This window comes from Triturus cristatus, chromosome 10 (assembly GCF_964204655.1).
Source record: "Triturus cristatus chromosome 10, aTriCri1.1, whole genome shotgun sequence".
In the NCBI taxonomy this organism is placed as follows: Eukaryota; Metazoa; Chordata; class Amphibia; order Caudata; family Salamandridae; genus Triturus; species Triturus cristatus.
This window is the reverse complement of record NC_140593.1, coordinates 1,214,101,576-1,214,126,663: the sequence shown is the minus strand read 5'-3', so window position 1 is coordinate 1,214,126,663 and position 25,088 is coordinate 1,214,101,576. Positions and strand designations below refer to the sequence as shown.

The 25,088-nt window shown below is 47.2% G+C and overlaps 1 protein-coding gene across 1 annotated transcript in view; it reads left to right on the top strand.

The window, feature by feature from the left end:
• LOC146797088 (mitochondrial carnitine/acylcarnitine carrier protein-like) overlaps positions 1-13,909 on the top strand; it is a 62,411-nt gene extending 48,502 nt beyond the window's left edge. The window contains exons 7-9 of the mRNA XM_085629719.1: positions 1,172-1,281; positions 7,626-7,747; positions 10,492-13,909. Of these exons, the coding sequence (XP_085485845.1) occupies positions 1,172-1,281; positions 7,626-7,747; positions 10,492-10,554 (295 nt within the window). The 3' untranslated portion in view covers positions 10,555-13,909. The remainder of the gene's footprint in view (positions 1-1,171; positions 1,282-7,625; positions 7,748-10,491) is intronic.
• Positions 13,910-25,088: the final 11,179 nt, after the last annotated feature.

Sequence of the window (25,088 nt, the reverse complement as noted above, 5' to 3'; positions counted from 1 at the left end):
GGAGCGGCAAGAGGCACAAAAATCAACAGTATGGGCACAGAGGAAGAAAACAAGAAAACAAGTTATGCACAGAAGCAATGGGGCACAGAGTGGAAGCAAAAACGGAAAAACAAGATGGTGCAAAGTCAGAGGCAGTTAAGGCACAGAGAGCAATAATAGCACAGGAGTACCAGTGTCACGGACCAATGCGGGTCCAGGCGGCGAGACCGCCAAGGCAGACAGAGCCGTGCAGCAGCGTGGAGAGAGACCTGCCTGCGAGCAGGGTCAGAGGTCGCTCAAAAAAGATGATGTAAATGTATAAAGACAATGATGCAGCTATAGAAAGATCATATGTCTGTAGAAAAAAATGACGTGGCTGTACAAAAATGATGTAAATGTAGAAAGAAAATGATGTGGGTTTTCAAAGACAATAATGCAAAAGTACAAAGACTATGATGTAGAAAAACGATTATGTAAATGTACAAATACTATGATATGTTTTTACAAAGATGATGATGTAGCTGTACAATGACGATGATGTAAATGTACAAAGGCAATGATGTGGTCGTACGAAGAAGATGATGTCAATGTACAGAGACAATGATGTGGTTGTACGAAGAAGATGATGTCAATGTACAATGATGTGGTTGTGGAAAGAGGATGTTGTGGCTCTTAACATACAATGATATAGCTGTCCGAAGATGACGATATAAATGTACAAATGTACAAAGAGAATGATGTGTTTGTACACAGATGATGTAACTGTAGAAAGAGAATGATGTGGTTGTAAGAAGAAGATGCTGAAAATGTACATAGACAATGATGTGGCTGTAGACAGAGGATGAAGTGCCTGTTCACATACAGTGATATAGCTGTACAAAGGCAATGGTGTAAATGTACAAAGACTATGTTGGTTATACAAAGATGGTGATGTATATTGACAATACAATGATGTGGTCGTATGAAGTTGATGATGTAAATGTGCAAAGACAATGGTGTTATCATGTGAAGACGATGATGTAAAGGTGCAATGACGTGGCTGTAAAACGATGATTATGTGCCTGTTTTTGTACATTGATCAGGCTGTACAGCACACTGACCCCTTCCCCAGAGTTCTGAGTCCTCCTTTTCTCTGTAAGAAACCCCTAGAGAAGCATCCGCTAACAGCACCTTCTCTCTCTCATCTTCGCAGTGTGAGTCAGCTCAGCACCTTTCGGATCCTGCTGGCAGGAGGCTTCGCTGGGGTCTGTAACTGGGTGGTAGCCATACCCATGGACGTGCTGAAGTCTCGCTTTCAGATAGGTGGGTGAGGAGTGGTTGTGCCCCTCCATTGGGTGACACCCCCGGATATCACAATATTGAGACCTGTCAATAACACTGCCAATGCCCCTCAATCCAGATCTGCAGTGCCCCCCAATGCTGTACTGAGACCTAACCATACCTTTGCTTGTGCAATTCTAGCCTGACCTGCGCTAAATGCTTTAAGCACCGCACGCGATCCACTGCTTGGACAGTGCACCTCAACCGTGAGACACCTCCTGCCATTTCATTACTGAGACCCTCACATAACTTTGCCAGAGCGCTGCAGTCTGACCTGAGGGCACCCCTTTAAAGTCTGCAGCCAAACCACAGCTCAACCCTGACCAGCTACATCTTATGCCATTCCAATATTGAGATGCATAAACAGCTGTGCCAGTACAAGCCAAACTGACTTGTAGCACACCCTGCTTTGTAAGTACTGAGACCACGCCTCTGGAAGTGCACCTCAAGCCTGACTTTCACCATGCACTACTATTCCAGCACTGAGTCCCTCATACAGCAGTGCCAGTGCTAAGTGACCCTGACTTTCAGAGCCCCTACCACTGCCCCTAAACTCTGACCTGCAGCAGCATCTTCATATTCCAGAACTGGGGCCATCACACAGCTCAGCAAATGCTCATCAACCCCACACCACAGCCTCAGAGAGGGGCCTGGAGGACAGAGGTGGCCACTCCTGACCTGCAGCAGCAGCATTGGAGCCATCACACAGCCCACCAAACACACATCAATCCCCCACCACAGCCTCGGAGAGGGGCCTGGAGGACAGAAGTGGTCACTACTGACCTACAGCAGCACTGGAGCCATCACACAGCCCAGCAAACACACATCAATACCCCACTACAGCCTCAGAGAGGGGCCTGGGAGACAGAAGTGGTCACTCCTGACCTGCAGCAGCAGCACTGGAGCCATCACACAGCCCAGCAAACACACATCAATCCCACAGCACAGCCTCAGAGAGGGGCCTGGAGGACAGAGGTGTCCACTCCTGACCTGCAGCAGCATCACCGGAGCCATCACACAACCCAGCAAACACACATCAATACCCCACCACAGCCTCAGAGAGGGGCCTGGAGGGCAGAGGTGGTCACTACTGACCTACAGCAGCACTGGAGCCATCACACAGCCCAGCAAACACACAGCAATACCCCACCACAGCCTCAGAGAGGAGCCTGGTGACAGAGGTGGTCACTACTGATCTGCAGCATTGGTGCCATCACACAGCCCACCAAACACACATCAATCACCCACCACAGCCTCGGAGAGGGGCCTGGTGACAGAGGTGGTCACTCCTGACCTGCAGCAGCAGCACAGGAGCCATCACACAGCTCAGCAAACACACATCAGTCCCACACCACAGCCTCAGAGAGGGGCCTGGTGACAGAGGTGGTCACTCCTGACCTGCATCAGCAGCACTGGAGCCATCACGCAGCCCACCAAACACACATCAATCCCCCACCACAGCCTCAGAGAGGAGCCTGGTGACAGAGGTGGTCACTACTGACCTGCAGCAGCAGCATTGGAGCCATCACACAGCCCACCAAACACACATCAATCACCCACCACAGCCTCAGAGAGGGGCCTGGTGACAGAGGTGGTCACTCCTGACCTGCAGCAGCAGCAAAGGAGCCATCACACAGCTCAGCAAACACACATCAATCCCACACCACAGCCTCAGAGAGGGGCCTGGAGGACAGAGGTGTCCACTCCTGACCTGCAGCAGCATCACCGGAGCCATCACACAGCCCAGCAAACACACATCAATCCCCCACCACAGCCTCATAGAGGGGCCTGAAGAACAGAGGTGGCCACTACTGACCTACAGCAGGAGCACTGGAGCCATCACACAGCTCAGCAAACACACATCAATCCCTCACGACAGCCTCAGAGAGGGGCCTGGTGACAGAGGTGTCCACTCCTGACCTGCAGCAGCAGCACTGGAGCCATCACACAGCCCAGCAAACACACATCAATCCCCCACCACAGCCTCAGAGAGGGGCCTGGAGGACAGAGGTGGCCACTCCTGACCTGCAGCAGCGGCACTGGAGCCATCACACAGCCCAGCAAACACACATCAATCCCCCACCACAGCCTCAGAGAGGGGCCTGGAGGACAGATGTGTCCACTCCTGACTGGCACCAGCAGAACTGGAGCCATCACACAGCCCAGCAAACACATATCAATCCCCCACCACAGCCTCAGAGAGGGGCCTGGAGGACAGAGGTGGTCACTACTGACCTACAGCAGCATTGGAGCCATCACACAGCCCAGCAAACACACATCAATACCCCACCACAGCCTCGGAGAGGGGCCTGGGTGATAGAGGTGGTCACTCCTGACCTGCAGCAGCAGCACTGGAGCCATCACACAGCCCAGCAAACACACATCAATCCCACTCCACAGCCTCAGAGAGGGGCCTGGTGACAGAGGTGGTCACTCCTGACCTGCAGCAGCAGCACTGGAGCCATCACACAGCCCAGCAAACACACATCAATACCCCACCACAGCCTCGGAGAGGGGCCTGGGTGATAGAGGTGGTCACTACTGACCTGCAGCAGCAGCACTGGAGCCATCACACAGCCCAGCAAACACACATCAATCCCACAGCACAGCCTCAGAGAGGGGCCTGGAGGACAGAGGTGTCCACTCCTGACCTGCAGCAGCATCACCGGAGCCATCACACAACCCAGCAAACACACATCAATACCCCACCACAGCCTCAGAGAGGGGCCTGGAGGACAGAGGTGGTCACTACTGACCTGCAGCAGCAGCACTGGAGCCATCACACAGCCCAGCAAACACACATCAATCCCCCACCACAGCCTCATAGAGGGGCCTGAATAACAGAGGTGGCCACTACTGACCTACAGCAGGAGCACTGGAGCCATCACACAGCTCAGCAAACACACATCAATCCCTCACGACAGCCTCGGAGAGGGACCAGGTGACAGAGGTGTCCACTCCTGACCTGCAGCAGCAGCACTGGAGCCATCACACAGCCCAGCAAACACACATCAATACCCCACCACAGCCTCAGATAGGGGCCTGGGTGACAGAGGTGGTCACTCCTGACCTGCAGCAGCAGCACTGGAGCCATCACACAGCCCAGCAAACACACATCAATCCCACACCACAGCCTCAGAGAGGGGCCTGGAGGGCAGAGGTGGCCACTACAGATCCCCTGCAAGTATTGATGTTTGGTAAAGAAAGATTCCACACTGCGTCAGGCTAGTCTTTGATACCTCCCAACTAACTAACTGAAATAAAATGCAGAGCTGGTACAATGGGTAAGAAACAACAAGTTTAAGCTATTGGCATTGTAAATGAGAATGCATTTTCATTTACAATGTCAATAGCTCAAACTAATGTAAATGCGAGACCTGTTGCATTGCAAATGCTTGTTGTTTTTGAAATGCATTCCGTTTTACTTTAAGGAAAATGGGCTGCATTAAAAAAAAATGCTTTATTTAAAAACAATCACAGACATAGTGGTCCGCTGACTCCAGCAGGCCAACGTCCCTATAATTTTAGTGCTTCCCAATGGGTCGCAAATTGTGACCTACCTCGTGAGCAGTAATGAGGTAGGTCTATTTGCGGCCCACTGGGAGTGGCAAACAGTGTGAAGCACACTTTGTACATCGCTGTTTGAGATTACCTAATAGCAAATCGCAAAAATTTGCTATTAGGTAGTCATGAACACAAAGCTATGTACATCTGGTCCAAAGTCCAAGATGTGAAAGAGTACCGGCGAACAGTGATGTGAGCCACAACTAAGAAAAATAGAAACAGGGAGTAGCATTTCCGAACACCACGAGAAACAAGCTAAGAGTAAATGGTAGATATGAGAGCGAGAATGAACAGAAAAAATCTTCAAAAAGAAGAAGATTCTAGTCTACTCAGCACTCCCGCGAGGAGCCTCAGCGCTGAAAATCAAGTGTGAAATGATTGTAAAGCAAGGAATTAGCCACTGGTCTACAGTTTGAAATAGTGAACTTCTAGTGATGAATTCATCTAGAAACCATAACAGATAAATCTTTCAAAAGTGGAAAATGCCTCCATGGACTCTCTTTTACCCTTTCTTTTTCTTCTTTCGATTCAATGACGTGGAAATTGTGAACTGAAGTAAGCAGTTTTATTTACTGCTGAAGCTGTGAGTGAAGTGTAATGTACATTGCATTTAAATATAATTTCATTTATTGATTTGTTCGTCTTTTCTAAAGCACCAAATCCGTTACAGCCTTGTGGCCAACTTAGAACATTATGTTCAAATTCATTGTGGCCTAGTCAGAAAGGCATTTTGGAGTAGGGAAAGTTGTTCCTCGTTTAGTGCTCTTCTGTAGACTGTCACATGGCTTTATGAATTGGCCCCATAATATCTAAAAATGGGAATCTTTGAGGAATATTAATATAAAATTAGTTGTGTTAACCATTTTTATGAGCATACGATTACAAATAAGACTTACTGGCGCTGTCGAATCCTTATAGTTCAAGTAGTGAGTACTGTGCCCTCTTTGCTCTTTTACTTACAGGGAGTGTGCAGTTTTTTTTACGTTTTCACAAAGGCATGTAAGAGTATGTAAAAGAGTACTTGTGTAGTACTACATAACGTAATCGCAAATGCTTTAGTGAATCGGTCCTACTGCCTTGTGTTAATGGGTGCATCACTGAAACACACTGTTACGTGAAGGTAGTGACAGATGTTTACTGGAACGGGTCCTGTTGGCCGCAGGCCTTTGGAGTAACCTGACAGAAACGCCAGTACTTTCTGTAATGTTAAATGTCAATTTCTTGCTGTACACCGGATGAAAGCGCACAGGCTGCCGCAACTCTCCCTGCTGAAGCAGCCATCAAGAGGAAGCAGAAAAAGGTGACCAAAGCTTCCAAAGCCAAGAAGCCCTTGTGATCCAGAATGCCCACGCTATCGTCAAAGCTGTGACAGCTTCAGCCAAGAGAAAATGAGTGTCTCCGGCAGCTCTCAAGAAGGCTCTGAGGGATGGCAGCTACAATGTGGACAGAACAACAGCCAAGTTAAGGCGGCCATCGAAAGCCTGGCCAGCAAAGGCACCCCAGTCCAACTGAAGGGCACTGAGGTCCCTGGATCCTACAAGCTGAACAAGAAGCAACTGGAGGGCAAGAAATAGACCAAGAAGTCTGCTAACAAGAAGCCAAAACCAGGCTCGCGTCACCGACGCTTTACTTTTAATGTGAAAAGTAAAGCGCGGGTGCCGCGATTATACCAAAAGTAAAGAAATAGATTTTTGTTTCTATTTCTTTACTTTTGGTATAATCGCAACACCCGTGCTTTACTTAAAACATCAAAAGTAAAGCGCGGGTGCCGCGATTATACCAAAAGTAAAGAAAACAAGCGGCACTGAAAGCGATCGCATTGCGATCACTATTGTCAACAACTAGTGGTGCGCGTGCACCACAGAGGTGCGGGGGGAGGGAGCGCGGCAGCGACAGCAAGGCGAACGCGTGCTGCTGCGCATGCTAGCCACTGTCGGGAATGGGCATAGCAAAGACGGGACATGCGTCTGCCTTTGCCCAATTGCGTGCTTTTTTTTGTAAAAAAAAAACACCTGAAAGCCAATGCCTGAAAGCGTGTTATCAGCGACAGCTGATAACACGCACAAGCGTGTGGGCAGCTTTCAAAACCCCATACAAAAGGGCTCTCGCTGCGCGAGCAGTGCTATGCACTACAACGCAGGCGCAAGCCCTAAAAAGGAGCAAAATACACCCAAACAGTAACTAGTGTGAGTGCTGCATAAACATGATTTGGGAGCTAGGTTGATGCAAAAGAAACCTACAACTGTATATTCACCACAGCAACCCTATCCTGGAATCCTGGAAGGTGTTGTGCGAGCATCTGGTGAGGACACTAATGAATGGCCCCAAAATCTGTGGTTTAGATTTGTACTACATATAACTTTAAAAGGAGGGCGCGTGTCCCACCTGTGAGTCTGGTGGGGACACTGAGGGAGGGCACCAACATCTGTGGTTTGGATTTGTACTACATATAACTTTTAAAGGAGGGCGTGTCCCCCACGTGAGTTTACCGCCCCTAATATCACCGTGTGATTCCAAAGGAATAATTCAAACTAAATGTGTAACTCTACTCTCCCTTCTGCACTATTGCATACGTAAGCTGTTTCATCTAGTGCTGTGAACCACCATTGTCTGATGAGTACAATTACACAGTTGAGCTGCCCTCCCCTATGTCCACACACCTAACCAGTGGTAACAGAAGGACCATCATAAGTTATTATCCTGATATTGAGTATCTACTGGGACATGTAGTTTGATAAACCCCCCCTTCTCCTCTTCCACAGCCCCTGAGGGGAGGTACAAGGGATTCGCGGATGTGCTGCGAGAGGTTCTACGCGAAGAAGGCCCACGCGGACTGTACAAGGGCTTCACGGCGGCCATGCTGCGAGCATTCCCCGCTAATGCGGTAAGACTCCTGACCCAATATTTACATTTATTTCAAAATGCCATTAGTGGTGACCCAGCAGCAGGGTGTGGTAAAATATATTACCACACTCTCTTTGTGTTATGGCTAATTGAAATGGAATGCTGCAGGAACTCAAGTGGTGTGATGAAATTCTTTACCACAAACCCTGGAATGGTTGGTGGCACCTAGGAAAGGGACTGCAGAGAGCATCTCACAGGTGTCAGAGAGATTAACAGGAAAACTGTTTTTTAGCTTTCCCCTGTCGGTTTTATTTATTCTAAAATGTCAGCCAAGTACAACACATTTCAAAGATACCTGAGAACTGTATCAGAAGAAAAGAAGGTCACACCCTAGACTACACAGATACAAAAAAATAAAACACACTCAGAAAGAGAGAGGGGGAACAAGAGGCAAGACAGAGAGGAAAAGGCAGGAGAACGTAAGGAGGTAGCACAAGGCAGCTGTCACACTCGGCGAGAGCACAAGAAAGAGGCAAGGGAGAGCATTAAAGATAGGAGAGTGTAAGGAGACAGCACAGGGCAGCTGTCACACTCGGAGAGAGCACGTGAAAGAAGAGACAAGAGAGAGCATTAAAGACATTTTAGACAGGACAGTGTAAGGAGGTAGCACAGGGCAGCTGTCACACCCAGAGAGAGAGAGAGTGGGGAAGCGGCAGGGGAGAGCATCAAAGGCAGGAGAGTGTAAGGAGATAGCAAAGGGCAGCTGTCACATCCAGAGAGAGATCTTGAGAAAGAGGCAGGTGAGAGCATTAAAGGCAGGAGAGTGTAAGGAGATAGCACAGGGCACCTGCCACACTCAGAGAGAGAGAGAGAGAGAGAGAGAGAGAAAGTGAGAAAGAGGCAGGGGAGAGCATTAAAGGCAGGAGAGTGTAAGGAGATAGCACAGGGCAGCTGTCACATCCAGAGAGAGAGCTTGAGAAAGAGACAGGGGATAGCATTAAAGACATTTTAGATAGGACAGTGTAAGGAGATAGCACAGGGCAGCTGTCACACTCAGAGAGAGCTTGAGAAAGAGGCAAGGGAGAGCATTAAAGACATTTTAGATAGGACAGTGTAAGGAGATAGCACAGGGCAGCGGTCACACCCAGAGAGAGAGAGAGTGAGGAAGAGGCAGGGGAGAGCAGCAAAGGCATGAGAGTGTAAGGAGATAGCACAGGGCAGCTGTCATGTCCAGAGAGAGATCTTGAGAAAGAGGCAGGTGAGAGCATTAAAGGCAGGAGAGTGTAAGGAGATAGCACAGGGTACCTGCCACACTCAGAGAGAGAGAGAGAGAGAGAGAGAGAGAGAGAGAGAGAGAGTGAGAAAGAGGCAGGGGAGAGCATTAAAGGCAGGAGAGTGTAAGGAGATAGCACAGGGCAGCTGTCACATCCAGAGAGAGAGCTTGAGAAAGAGACAGGGGAGAGCATTAAAGACAGGAGAGTGTAAGGCAGTAGCACAGGGCAGCTGTCACAATCCGAGAGTAAGCGAGAAAGAAGAGACAAGGGAGAGCATTATAGACAGTAGAGTGTAAGGCGGTAGCACAGAGCAGCTGTCACAATCCGAGAGCACGCGAGAAAGGAGACACAAGGGAAAGCATTTTAGATAGGACAGTGTAAGGAGACAGCACAGGGCAGCTGTCACACCCAGAGAGAGAGAGAGTGAGGAAGAGGCAGAGGAGAGCATTAAAGGCAGGAGAGTGTAAGGAGATAGCACAGGGCACCTGCCACACTCAGAGAGAGAGAGAGAGAGAGAGTGTGAGAAAGAGGCAGGGGAGAGCATCAAAGGCAGGAGAGTGTAAGGAGATAGCACAGGCAGCTGTCACATCCAGAGAGAGAGCTTGAGAAAGAGGCAGGGGAGAGCATTAAAGACAGTAGAGTGTAAGGCGGTAGCACAGAGCAGCTGTCACAATCCGAGAGCACGCGAGAAAGGAGACACAAGGGAAAGCATTGTAGATAGGACAGTGTGTAGGGAGACAGCACAGGGCAGCTGTCACACCCAGAGAGAGAGAGAGTGAGGAAGAGGCAGAGGAGAGCATTAAAGGCAGGAGAGTGTAAGGAGATAGCACAGGGCATCTGCCACACTCAGAGAGAGAGAGAGAGAGTGTGTGAGAAAGAGGCAGGGGAGAGCATCAAAGGCAGGAGAGTGTAAGGAGATAGCACAGGGCATCTGCCACACTCAGAGAGAGAGAGAGAGAGAGTGTGTGAGAAAGAGGCAGGGGAGAGGAGAACATTAAAGACAGGAGAGTGTAAGGCGGTACCACAGTGCAGCTGTCAGACCCAGACAAAGAAAAATATGGGGTAAGGGGAGAAAAAGTCAAGGGTGTTTAGGGAGATGGTATATGAATGCTGATGCACCCCGCGAAGGAGAGCGAAGAAAGGGTCAGGATTGGAGCATTAAAGGCAGCGGTTTATAGAGCGGCCGTGCAGCACTGCTCCCCCAGACTGAAGGGGCAGAGAGGGTCAGGAGTGTTTATAGGGGTAGCGCCTGGACATCAGCAGCACTCTGAGATGAAGGGGTTAGGAATAGGATGTGGAGAGGGAATTAGAGACAAGACTATATAGTGTTTTTGTTCCAGGACAGATAGGCCCCTCATACTGTGCTTGAATGTCTGATCCACTCGACTCATTAAACCACACTCATGCCAAGACCTCTTCGCTGGTCAGTAGGGCGTAGCTCTGCTTGTAGGTGGGGCAGGAGCGAGGCTCTCAGCTGTTTCCTTCTGTGACATCCTTTTCTTTCTTCCAGGCCTGCTTCTGTGGGTTTGAAGTCTCCTTGAAGTTCCTGAACTGGCTGGTGCCAGTAGAATGAGGTTCCTTGGCATGACTCTGCGAGGGCACAGCATCAGACGCGTCATCTCACCCACTGGTACGTGTATCACCCTGGAAGGATGTCGCTTCTGGCCAGGCTCGTTGTTTCATGGAGTCTTAAATCCATCCAGACTCAGTGTTTCATGGAGCCTAAAATCCATCCAGACTCAGTGTTTCATGGAGCCTTAAATCCATCCAGACTCAGTGTTTCATGGAGCCTTAAATCCATCCAGACTCAGTGTTTCATCAGTGTTTCATGGAGCCTTAAATCCATCCAGACTCAGTGTTTCATGGAGTCTTAAATCCATCCAGACTCAGTGTTTCATGGAGTCTTAAATCCATCCAGACTCAGTGTTTCATGGAGTCTTAAATCCATCCAGACTCAGTGTTTCATGGAGCCTTAAATCCATCCAGGCTCAGTGTTTCATGGAGTCTTAAATCCATCCAGACTCAGTGTTTCATGGAGCCTTAAATCCGTCCAGACTCAGTGTTTCATGGAGCCTTAAATCCATCCAGACTCAGTGTTTCATGGAGTCTTAAATCCATCCAGACTCAGTGTTTCATGGAGCCTTAAATCCATCCAGACTCAGTGTTTCATCAGTGTTTCAAGGAGCCTTAAATCCATCCAGACTCAGTGTTTCATGGAGTCTTAAATCCATCCAGACTCAGTGTTTCATGGAGTCTTAAATCCATCCAGACTCAGTGTTTCATGGAGCCTTAAATCCATCCAGGCTCAGTGTTTCATGGAGTCTTAAATCCATCCAGACTCAGTGTTTCATGGAGCCTTAAATCCATCCAGACTCAGTGTTTCATGGAGCCTTAAATCCATCCAGACTCAGTGTTTCATGGAGTCTTAAATCCATCCAGACTCAGTGTTTCATGGAGCCTTGAATCCATCCAGACTCAGTGTTTCATGGAGCCTTGAATCCATCCAGACTCAGTGTTTCATGGAGCCTTGAATCCATCCAGACTCAGTGTTTCATGGAGTCTTAAATCCATCCAGACTCAGTGTTTCATGGAGTCTTAAATCCATCCAGACTCAGTGTTTCATGGAGCCTTAAATCCATCCAGACTCAGTGTTTCATGGAGTCTTAAATCCATCCAGACTCAGTGTTTTATGGAGTCTTGAATCCATCCAGCCTGTGTTCAGTAGACTCTTCTGGCCACGGCAGTGTTCCGCAGGGTCTCACTCCCGGCAAGCCTGAGGTCCGCCTGTAGAACCCCATGGTCTTCCCACCCAAGGATAGCATTCCACCCACCCTAGGGAAGGAAAACCACAGGAATGGGAGCAGAGTTTCAGGAAGTGTTCTACAGCACCCAGCCAGGTCCTGACTAGCGGTAGATCCCTGGTATTACATTGATTTACACTGCAGGAAAAGCGCCGTTTTCTGGGCAGAAGAAACCTTTTGTTTGGCAATAGGACATTTCCTACAGTTTGCAGAGTCCAGCATCGAGAACTTGACAGTCACTCTCTTCCCGGTCTGCAATCCAGGACTCCTCCCTAGGGAGGACAGGGCACTTCTTGACACATTCGTTTTATTACAAGATGGCCGTCATTGGGCACCCACAGAATTGTGAGATAAACTGTTTCCACTCAGAGGCCACAGTCAGAGGCTTCCACGGTGACTCACGCAAAACGATTGTAAATCATATTTATGGCTAGGCAGATATGGTCGTGACATCTCTGTCTGCGAAAATGTGCTCAGCAAGTGTGAGCCACTTCCTAATTTTCTGTTTCCTCTTTCATCCACACGGAAAATGCTTATTTGCATGCAGAGACCTACACCTCTGTGCCTCACCAATGCTTGGTGTGTGTCCATCTGCCTTCCACACAGGAAAGGCATTTACTTCTCTTTTTATGAGGAATAAATGAATGTATGTCCTTTACCAGGGTGCAAATGGGTCAGATAGAGATGTGTGGATGCGCAGAAACGTGTCCGTCTGTGGGTGTGCAGTGCACCTACTCCGGGGACATCCCATCTCTGCCATGCCCTCTCCCCACCCCCGGGAGTAGATTTACTCGCATACAAATACTTGGGTGAGTATATCTTGTCATGAGTGAACCCCCCCCCTCCCCCGCCCCCCAGTCCCTCAGCAAGTTCAGAACTATCGTGAAAGGTCCTATCGTGCACTGAAACAAAAGAGCTCTTAGTGACACTGAACAGGTGTCCCGCGTCACTATAGTCCGTATAATCCGATTATCGGGGCTATTTTGGGGGCTTTACATCCAAAGACTGGCATTCTGGTGTATGCACTCCATCCTTCCGACTTAGCAATCACAGCCGGTGACCCCGTGGGGGTCATTTCTAGTACAAATGTCTGGGCATTTGTTGCACAATAAACAAACATCGGTCTGTTTGTATCATTCGCGCCGTGCCTTGTTGCACCCTCACTCTGTTGCATACACTGTACCACAAGACAACTATGCTGCAGCCGCGGCCCTGCATCACAAGGCACACAAGGGGTGGATAGAGGACAAACACAACAGGTAATGGGGTTAGGTAAAGATGTAAAGGTATAACTAGTAATATTAAACTAACCATGGGGACCTAGTGGTAGGACAGACACCAGAAGTGACGTCATTGATACAGCGTCATAAACCCCGACACCAATAAACAGAGTTGAAACGAAAGGTGTTTAGAGGAAGCCAAGCTAAGGGCTAAACACATTCATTTGCTTTCAAGTTAACGAGTAATATGAGCCTCCGTCTTTAACAAAATCTAGATTTTGTGGTCACGAACGCGAGGGGAATTGTCATTTTATGTCAAGACTAGAGGATCATTGCAATAAATTGTGTTATTAGTTGCGAAGGTTGTGAAGTCTTCATAAGTGATAGATCCACAGCTGTCTCCATACTGGGAGCCAAGTTCCCCATTGTAGCACTTGTCGCTCTCAGAGGAGTGAAACAGAGCGTTCAAAGACCCCTCAGTGGAGGGGGTGGAGGCCGGCAGTCTCAATTCACTGGCACACAACAACACAACTTAATTATTTTTCTAGTTAGTACTTTTATTACACACACTACTAAATACTAGACATTCATTTACAAATATGGTACTAAGCTAGATGAAATACCTTTACATTAAACAGCTAGTTTGTTCTCAACCCCATAATCCCAATAGCCCCCACCTATACCACATGCAACATCACAATGTAAGGGTGTGTCAGTACATGTAAGGCAAGCCTACTAGCTTTGTCAGAGGGTCAGCACATTAAAAGAATCGGCCATGTCATGACTCAACCTTGCATCACCATTTAGATCAATGGAGGCACTATAAAAGTCATAGCCAATCATTACAATGGTAAACATGCATTGTTTAATCTGCAGTTTGTAAATAAAGGATTTGAATTAAAAACAACATGTGTGTCCGAGTCTTTCTTCACAATCCACAGGCCACAAAATGCAGCCGTAGAACCAACCACAAAGGCTCCGCGCACTTCAGAGTCCGAGAGCAGAAGCTCCCGCTCTGGGAGTGCTTTAAACAGTGATGGTGCTCTCCTAAGGTCACGTGCACCTATCCTAGGGAGAGGCATCTTGGACCATGCGTCCTCTCTCTGGAGATGACAGGCTTAGCTTTGTTACATAATGCCTCCTACAGTCGCCCAAAACGCTTCAACAAATCTTGGTGGTGCCCCTGCCATTCTGGAAGTAACACAAGCACAAAAGAGGATGTACATAAGCCCACGCGGGGCATTATGGGGTGCGCCTGACCCAGTCATGAAGAGGGAATGAGCGGGTGGCTCATTTAGGCCTCGCGCCCGGTATTTATTTTTAGGTCTCGCCTGACCCAGCGCACGCGCTGGTCTGGCGAGACTTTTTGTGAGGGCTCAAAAAAGTGCTACCACTGTAGCCTAGAGCTACAGTGCATGTGCACGGGCGCGCGCGCCTCACTTTCGCGGCCGCACGGCTGCTTTGATGTTCTCCGTGAGCCAGTTTTTTTTTCTCCTGTTTATTACTTCTATGTAGTAATGGTGGCACCCGTTCGCCGCCATTACTACAGAGCAGTAATAAACAGAAACTGTTGCATGGCTAAACACTCATAAGGTCCCAAAAGCGAGACCTATTGGCTATGCCAATGCTTGTTGTTTGGGGTGCCTGAGTCCTACAGACTCCAATAGTCATTGGGAGCAGCGGGTTAAGCCCCAGAGCCCATATGACCCAGCCGGCTCTACACATGCATGTCCTACCCTGTGGGGCCACGCAGGAGCTGGCAACATTTCTTGGTGCTCCTGCCGGGCAGGAGCAGCTGTTCTCTCTGGCCGCCCTCACCTACAGCAGGAACTGCACCATTTTTCCAGCCTGGCTGGCATAGAAGCAGAAGAGTGGCACACTCCCCTACCGACACAGGCAAAAAAAGCACCCAGCCTAAGTTGGTCCATTGTGGTCCCGGACATGGGGTTCCAGACCCATTACTGATATGCCAGCACCTCGGAAGATGGGGCCCAGGGAGAAGAAATCAGAACATGGAAAGGGCCCCATGTATACCGCCTCCCCAAAGGGCTCACTAAAATAAAAATGTGCCCACATCTGGACTCTGGCTCATGCCAGGGGTATTTCTAAGAATAATGGCAGAACGTCACAGGTTTGTTTTCTTCTTTTTGAAAGATATATCTCTGGCCCGGTAAGGAAGATTCCAGGTAAACACGGAAAAATTGTCCTGAACCAACATCTCACAAAGGAGATACGTAAACTCCACCTTTAAATGTTGGTACACCACCCAGAAAAAAGCACCAGCTTAAGGTTGACGAGTGGACTGAAGCCCTTCTGCTTTTTATTTTGTTAAAAGGATATTGCTGAGAAACCCAGCAACGCCAGCAGGGATGCCGCTGATGGCAGAGCATGTGCAACTTTACCCAGGGTCCCTATAAACCTGCCAGCAGCCAATCACATAACACATAGGGCCTTATTCGATTTGGGTGAAATCGGGGGGCGACCCCTGAATGTGACTCCCCCCTTCTGTGAATACCGAAATGAGTAAGTGCCTTCTGTGAATACCAAAATGAGTAAGAGCCTTCTGTGAATACCAAAATGGTAGTAAGTTTAGGATTTTGTCTTAAGTTAGTTCTGTGAATCGGGCCCTTTGCCCCTAGAGGACAGACTGCTGGACGAATATATGTCCCGCAAAGCCACATCTCTGATCTATAAAAAACACTGCTCAATAACATACATGATGCCCTGCTGCATCTGAAGGAGCAGTGAGTTTGGGATTTAGAAAGCCTAGAGGACAATGAGTGGACAGATGCCCTGGTGTCCCTGAGAGAGGTGGCCATATGGACGGGTTTCATTTTAGCTCAGGTAAAAATACTTCACCAATCTTATTAAGCTCAGACTACAATGGTCAAAATGGGTAGGGTGACGAAGGAGTGTTGTCAGCGAGGGTGTGGACAAAGTGGCACATTCTATCATATTGTGTGGGAATGCCCGTGGGTACAAAGGTTTTGGGAGGCAGTCGTGGCATGCATGAGCGAAGTGTGCGGAGGCACTATGACCGCCTCGACCAAATTGTGCCTAATAAATATCTGGGGCGAGACAGAGCTGAGCCGCATGGAGCGTACATGGATAACCTTAGGATAGGCCAAAACAAAACGTTGCAAGATTATGGGGGACGGAACAGGCGCCGCAGCTAGGGAACTGGAAGCGAGACATGGACTGGTGTACGTTGGCTGAGAGAGTGGTATATGAAGGCCGTGGCTGCCCCCAAAAGTGGGTGAACATTTGGGGACAATGGAAAGGCTATCAGGGCAATATTGTAATTACCTCGCCCCCACCGATCTCAAGGGGACGTCAACTGGACACTCTGTATCCAACATTAATGTCAACAGTGTCGGGGGAGGGGAGAAAGGGAGGAAGGAGAAGTCGGTGTTGAGATAGTAATGAAGTTCATGAGAATGTCAGTGCACAGTGTCTTGTATTTGTTCTTTATTAAAATGTGAATAAAACGATTTATTTAAAAAAAAATAAAAAAAACTTCTGGCTTGATGTCTGACTATTCCAAATTTTCACCTAAAACTTGAACAAATTCTTTTTCCCATACATCATTATTGACAAAATTGGTTGGTGTCCCTAAAGCAGCTACAATAATGACCTTAACGCCACATATATTTCAACCACAGACAGGTTTCTTCCTTTTTGAGCCCTCGTTATTCAAAATCTCCACACTTAAAACACAATGATCTTCGTCTCTGTCTATCGATAAGCATTAAATACCAGTGGTAGAACTAAGTATGTCTGTACAGGTAAGCTTACAATGATATATACAACAGTATATGCATATGAAAATGAAAGAGTGCTGCTGAAAGAATCAATCAGATATTTGTACAGAACGCTCACTCACCGACCTAGTCAGTGACATGCTTCATCATAGGGTTCCACCAGGGGTGCCTACTGCACCTCTGGTGTGCTTCAACGCTTGGGTTATAGCGGAGCTCAAATATCAGACAATCGGAATATTCGAGTGTGATAGAAAAAGTGAGGTTTAAAAATGCCCAAGGAAATCGCCCTAAAATTTTTTAATAATGACGAGTCAGGCACTAAGTTTAAAAACAGATGTAGGATGACTGGTACTGATAATTATTGTTTATGTGTCTATTAACGAGCATAATTGAGGAAATCACTCGTTTTATGCAGAAATGGATCGAAATGTCTTCTCTTAAAATAAGATTTGGAATACTTTTACGATCCTGTTTAAACTGACTAATGAGAGATACTGACATTGTACAACAGTGACTCCCCAATGTTAGCACACTATGTGTCTATGTGTTGTTGTCTTTTCCAATTAGAAATGTACTACAGCGTTTAGAAGATGTTGCGCTTAAATGGTACACATAATAAGAAGTACTCCAGTTTGTACTCTGTTTTCTTCCAGATATCCTGAGGCCCTCGTGGATTTTTCGAGGCCATTTACAAAACCGTGAGTGTATCCGGTCCTTTTGAACCTTAGGTCAGGGTAAGCCTTAGAGTGCTTATACCGCCAAGGTGATTTTTTGGTATTATCTACTAGGTCCTGAAGAAAGCTTTGTGACTAACAATAACAAGCTGAAACATGTCGACCAGTTGTTTAGATAACCTATTAGGATGTATCTGACCAATAATTATCAGTACCAGTCATCCTACATCTGTTTTTAAACTTAGTGCCTGACTCGTCATTATTAAAAAATTTTAGGGCGATTTCCTTGGGCATTTTTAAACCTCACTTTTTCTATCACACTCGAGTATTCCGATTGTCTGATATTTGAGCTCCGCTATAACCCAAGCGTTGAAGCACACCAGAGGTGCAGTAGGCACCCCTGGTGGAACCCTATGATGAAGCATGTCACTGACTAGGTCGGTGAGTGAGGGTTCTGTACAAATATCTGATTGATTCTTTCAGCAGCACTCTTTCATTTTCATATGCATATACTTTTGTGTATATCATTGTAAGCTTACCTGTACAGACATACTTAGTTCTACCACTGGTATTTAATGCGCACTCTTTTGTTGTTTAATGTATTAGCTCAGGGGGAATAAGAGTGTGACTTAACCCTCCCTCCCTTGTTGTTTTCATTTATCGATAAGCATTCTCGTTTATTTCCGCCCGCAACAAATATGGAATACACTCTCCACCCTCAAAGCCCCAGGTACAACTGCCCAACCCCTCACTCTCCACATTCTAGAAATCAAACACGGTCAAGAGATGTGGTAGCCCCAGAGACAAGGCTCCCTCAAACGCTCTTACACTTACCAAAAATAAAACATATGCAATATCCCGGCAGAAACATTCCCACGAGAAGGTACTGCAGCATCTCCAGACGCCAAACACCCTGGGATGTTGGGCTCAGGTACCTCATCCTAGAATTGCTTTACTCAGCCTTACCGGAATGCAATCAATACTCTTGTTAATTTTCCTTAATCCCAGGGACGGCAAGCCTCTAATACGTTTCCCTCCTAGAATCCCCAGCAAAGCCTTAGAGGACGTAGATGACTCCCTTAGGGCAGACATCGTGGCGCTAGAACCGGACCTCTCATCTCAACATAATGACACAGCATTCGATAATGGGATTAGTTTGAGGGTTAGAACCCTTGTGCCAACCCAAAAGCCCTCGAGAACATAACCATTTAAAGAGCAGAAAGCAAGCAGAAAAGGTAGAGAGGTCAAAAGTAAGCCATGGCTCATGCAGAAGAAAACAACAACAAGCATTGGCAATGCAATAGGTCTCGCATTTGCGAAACTTTAAGCTATTGGCACTGTAAATGACAATGCCTTTTATTTAGATGTTTTCAAAACCAACACATAGATAACAGGTTTTTCATTTACAATGCCAGTAGCTCAAAGTCTCGCAAATGCGAGACCTATTGCATTGCAAATGCTTGTTGCTCACATTTCTTTCTTAAAAATGTGTTCTCCAAAGTGCAAAAACAGTGAATAACTACCATACGTCAGTCCAAAAACAGAGAGGCGTGTTGTCAGACAGAAAGAATAGGAATTCGAAGAAAAGGAAGAGAATGAAATAAAAGATGGAGAAAAGAAAGAAGAGTAAAAAAGACACGAATCACAACATGAAGATCCGATGTGATGATCACAGCTTCAAACATCGGCAAAAAGTGAATAGATCAACAAAAGATAAAAATGTGTATTCAGACAAAAGAATAAAGAAACAAAGCGATGTATGCGTTCAAGACAAATCCCTAGGATAAACACATGAATATCAAAAGGAAATGACCGAATGACAATCAGCGTCATTTATGAAGGGGCCCCAGGTCTTGCAAACCTATAGCGGTGTGGGGCGACTGACTGGGGCGTCACAGCTTTGTACAACACACTTCCTCCAAGGTAATGTCATCTCCCATCGAGTAAATATATGCTTTTTTTTTCTTTAATTACAATATGCACGCCCCAAGAGACCGATTTTTTTTGTATAATTAAAATGGTAATTAATGCACCCAGTGCCCACTTGAGGAGCCCTGGTTGAATCTGTCTAATTTCAAGGAGATTTAGGTCCGACCGAGAATGGCCGAGCCTTCTGCTGACACGTCCTCTAATGCGTTTCCTCATTTGAAAGCAGAGCCTGCTTGTTACTGAGGTTCGTTGCTTGTCTGTAGTATGAGGTAACTCAGTCGGTTGTGTGGAGCAGCACGGAAGTCTGTTAATTGTCTGCAGCAGGTGGAAGTCTGTTAATTGGCAGAGGAGGTAGGTCAGTTGGTTGTCTGAGGGAGGAGGGAGTTCTGTTGAATGTCTGGAGCAAGAAGGTAGCATGTTGATTTTCTGGAGCAGGAGGGAGGTTTGTTGCTTGTATGGAGAAGGAGGTAGGTCAGTTGTTTGTCTGGAGCAGGAGGGAGGTTTTTTCCTTGTATGGCGAAGGAGGTAGGTCAGTTATTTGTCTGGAGCAGGAGTGAGGTTTGTTGCTTGTATGGCGAAGGAGGTAGGTCAGTTGTTTGTCTGGAGCAGGACAAAGGTTTGTTGCTTGTACGGCGAAGGAGGTAGGTCAGCTTGTCTGGAGCAGGAGGGAGGTTTGTTGGTTGTATGGAGAAGGAGGTAGGTCAGTTGTTTTTCTGGAGCAGGAGGGAGGTTTGTTGCTTGTATGGAGAAGGAGGTAGGTCAGTTGTTTGTCTGGGGCAGGAGGGAGGTTTGTTGCTTGTATGGAGAAGGAGGTAGGTCAGTTGTTTATCTGGAGCAGGAGGGAGGTTTGTTGCTTGTATGGCGAAGGAGGTAGGTCAGTTATTTGTCTGGAGCAGGAGTGAGGTTTGTTGCTTGTATGGCGAAGGAGGTAGGTCAGTTGTTTGTCTGGAGCAGGACAAAGGTTTGTTGCTTGTATGGCGAAGGAGGTAGGTCAGCTTGTCTGGAGCAGGAGGGAGGTTTGTTGCTTGTATGGCGAAGGAGGTAGGTCAGTTGTTTGTCTGGAGCAGGAGTTACTTTTGTTGATTGTATGGTGAAGGAGGTAGGTCAGTTGTTTGTCTGGGGCAGGAGGGAGGTGTGTTGCTTGTATGGTGAAGGAGGTAGGTCAGTTTGTCTGGAGCAGGAGGGAGGTTTGTTGCTTGTATGGAGAAGGAGGTAGGTCAGTTGTTTGTCTGGGGCAGGAGGGAGATTTTTTGGTTGTATGGAGAAGGAGGTAGGTCAGTTGTTTGTCTAGAGCAGGAAGGAGGTTTGTTGCTTGTATGGAGAAGGAGGTAGGTCAGCTTTTCTGGAGCAGGAGGGAGGTTTGTTGCTTGTATGGAGAAGGAGGTTCTATGAAGCAAGAGGGCATTCTGTTGACTGTTCGGAGCAAAAGGAAGGCCAGTTGGTTGTCTGTAGCAGCAGGGAGGTCAGTTGATTGTCGGGAGCAGCAGAGAAGTCTGTTGATTGTCAAACACAGAAGGGAAGTCAGTTGGTTGCCTGGAGTAAGAGGGCAGCATGTTGATTGTCTGGAGCAGGAAGTACTTCTGTTGGTTGTCTGGAGAAGGAGGTAGTTCAGTTGTCTGGAACAGGAGGACAGTCTGTTGGTTGTCTGGAGCAGCAGGAAGGTCAGTTGTTTGTCTGGAGCAGGAGGGAGGTCAGTTGGTTGTCTGGAGCAGGAGGGAGGTTTGTTGCTTGTATGGAGAAGGAGGTTCTATGAAGCAAGAGGGCATTCTGTTGACTGTTCGGAGCAAAAGGAAGGCCAGTTGGTTGTCTGTAGCAGCAGGGAAGTCAGTTGGTTGTCGGGAGCAGCAGAGAGGTCTGTTGATTGTCAGGCACAGAAGGGAAGTCAGTTGGTTGCCTGGAGTAAGAGAGTAGCATGTTGATTGTCTGGAGCAGGAAGTACTTCTATTGGTTATCTGGAGTAGTAGGGAGGTATGTTGATTGTCTGGAGAAGGAGGTAGTTGAGTTATCTGGTGCAGCAGGAAGGTCAGTTGGTTGTGGGGAGCAGGAGGGAGGTCAGTTGGTTGTCTGGAGTAAGAGGGTAGCATGTTGATTGTCTGGATCAGGAGGTAGGTCAGTTGGTTGTCTGGAGCAGCAGGAAGGTCAGTTGGTTGTGGGGAGCAGGAGGGAGGTCAGTTGGTTGTCTGGCGTAAGAGGGTAGCATGTTGATTGTCTGGATCAGGAGGTAGGTCAGTTGGTTGTCTGGAGCACTAGGGAAGTTTGTTGATTTTCCTGGTGAAGATGTAGGTCAGTAAGTTGTCTGGAACAGGAGGTAAGTCAGTTGTCTGGAGCAACAGGTAAGTCAGTTGGATGTCCAGAGCAAGTGGAAGGTCTCTTGATTTTCTGGCCCAGGAGGGAAGACGGTTGGTTGTTTGGAGCAAGAAGTAGCATGTTGATTGTCTAGAGAAAGAGGTAGGTCTCTTTGTCTGGCAAAGTAAGGGGAGTCGGTTGGTTCCTGGAGCATGAGGGTAGGCAGCATGTTAATTGATTGGAGCAGGAGGTAGGCCCCTTGGTTGTTTGGAGCAGTAGGGAGGACTGCTTATTGTCTGGAGAAGGAGGTAGGTCAGTTAGTTGTCTGGAGCAGGAGGGAGGTCTGTTAATTGGAGCAGGAGTTAGGTTAGTTGGTTTCCTGAGCCAGTAGACCACATATATAACCTGGTATTTGTAAAGTGCGAACTAATCACCTGTAAGGGTCTCAAGGCGCTGAGGGTCGTCGGGAAGGTAAAGTGAGCTATTGCCTAGAATCACATGATGCTGAGCTGAGCTGCCTCCAGCGCTGGGGATCGAACCGTGAGCCCCACGCTCCAGTGTCAGCTGCCCCGGCCGGCACCACACCTCTCCCACTCTTGTTTCGGATTTCACTGCAATTGCTTGAAGTGGCAGGTAAGTGGTGGAGCAGGTAAAGCAAACATGTGTATACCTTCTCTATTTGAATGATAAAATACTAATTACGTAACTATTCTGAATATTAACATGTATTAACTGTTTGGAGTGCTATTATTAATCCATATATCCACCTTAATAAACACGAATTACACGTGGGACTAAAATGCTAATTGCATGGCAAATAATTCTAATGATTAACTGTGGTACGCATATTAACCGTAGGATGTGTTGTTATAGAAAATTGCAATATTAATGTTGCTTTTGAAATGGTTTGTGCTCCTGGTATTGCGGAATGGTGAGTATTATTGCTTTAAATGTTGCTATAAGCTAGGCCAATACTAATATATATTGGGATTAGTGTGGGTTTAAACATTAGAATCTTCATTTCCGTATATTAATTATTTTTATGTTTGTTTTGCTTAAGTTGACATTCGGGCCTACTTGGCCGCGGTATTCAAAATGGAGTTCAGAAGTGGCCACCGTCGTGTGAGCGCGATGTCTACTGCGCAGACTCGGATGGCTCTGAAGATCTCCAGGCGACCTCTAACTACAAGACTACGTGTTCCTTGTCAAGGATAGGAACGTGGAGGATTGCCAGGACCCAGCTAGTGTGAATGACTGAAAAATACAATCGCGACCTGTATCCAGAGGTCTACATGTTGTTACTTTGGAACTTTTCGCCTGAGAACTATACAAACAAAAGGATGACATGTTCAATTCCCTGAGAACCCAGAATACCTGGGAACAGAGTTCAATATTTCAAAATTTAGGAGTTTAGCCAATCAGGACTCTTCTACCCCTAGAAAATGTTGCATATTATCCTAAAATTTACTATATAAGGGGAACTTTAGAAGAGGGTGGGTAGAAGTGCGTTCCGAATTTCCGTTGGTGACTGCTGGTGAGGAGGGTTGATTTGCTTGCACGATTGCCTGGTCCTTTGGATACCTTTGGAACTGTGTCGTGCCGTGCGAAATAACTTTTCCGGGACTTATTTGGGTCTTAGCCTGCACTTGATTGGACGATTGCACCCGAAGGGATTTTGATTTATGCAGGGCTGACAGGTTTCGGGAAATGGTCACCGGTATCAAAATTTAGGTAAATATAATTGTTATGCAAATTTGTGCCAAGATATTCATCGAAACTCTGATTTGATTAAATGGTGACTATGCCAATGAAAGTGAATTAATTAGATAAACTAAACATTTATTAACAGAAAATGAGTTTGTGATTCTTTTAATAAGGTATTGATTAAAAGTTCCGAAGCTTTAATGTGTTTTAGCTGGTTCTAAATCACCATCAGCCAGTCCAACTAATTGGTTCATCGACCGAGTGGTGGAGTGCCTTGATGCTAAAGTTAGGATTCTATAGGTGCAGATGTATATAATGTATATAATGTAAAGGAATTGTTCCCCTATAGGTAATAAGGTAGCCCCACATGTCCAGCGCTTCTTTCCTCCTGTGTGCCGATTCGGAGTGAGACGTATGAGTGTTGGTGTTATGGGCCCCACCAATGATTGCGTGTATGAATGAGTTAGTGTGATGACGGGTCTGTGACGCAGTGAGGATATGTAAATTTGCCCTTTTCCGCTGGAGCATGAGCACCACCAAATGAAATAAATACTTTTCTCTGATGAGTGCCAAGAATCAGTGCTACTCTTGACACGGTGACTCAGGCAGGCCCACGTGTCACTCGACACCCGAGCCCACGTCTAGCTGGACAGGGGCAGGTGAAAGGCTGTGGTGAGCAACATGCAGTGCATTATGGGACGGTGGGGGGTGCTGGGAGTTTATGATGATTAATGCGCTGAGGGGGGCGGGGTAAAGGTGGGCTGCAGGCTTCAGTTCCTTCGGGGAGGTAGAGCCTAAGGGTCAGCAGTGCGTATTATCATTCCAAAAGAGCGTTCATCATGAGCACCAGAACCGAGCTTTGAGTCTCACGAAAAACGCTATGATTCACACAATAAAATTCACCCATAAACCCCGCCTTGGAGCTGATACGGAGATGTTTTCAACTTCACGGTTAAAGTTCAGACAGTAACTCGGGAAAGAAAGCCAGGCCCACAGAGGCAAATGAAGTCACACCTGTAGTTTTTGGGCCTTAGGCCCACATGCTGCTAAATGAGGGACGCAGACACAGGTAGTATGGGGTAGATAACTGACCTAGAGCACGTGCGCTCGGCCTCTTTTATTGCCAGGGTCACCTGACTGGTGACGCCTGTGGTGGGTGGGTGTTCAGTGGGTGTTACAACATGCTGAACACTAGAATGCTGATCGGACGATCACTACAACACCTACAAAAGCATACCCTTTAATACAAAAATACTCATGCATGTATGTAAGCAGGTATCTTACACGTACGTACATGTAAAAACGTTGTACGTGCATTCCTGTTAACATGCGTGCGTGTGCAAACATACGTGTAAACGTACAAATAGTGCCCCAGAAGTTGGTATTTGCAGATAGCTTTATCTCTAATCCTCTGCGGGGACATTTGGTAGATGTGTTTATTCAGACAATGCAACTCTGCTGTCCCGCGTGCACCAATGCATCGGTGCACGTACAGCTCCGGGGTATTATTGCATGTGAACTGGGGCATTAATGCTTGCTGCGTGCCGGAGCCATACGTGTGCATCAACCTAGTCATAATGGAGTGGTTAACGCACACTTGTGGAATCATTGCATCATAAATGTGCCTCTCCAGGCTCAAAGTGCACGAAATCATGAACACACGTTCAATTCATACATGCGGATTATATCGGAGCCGCACCAGATTCATGCGTGCGCAGGATTCGTACAAGTG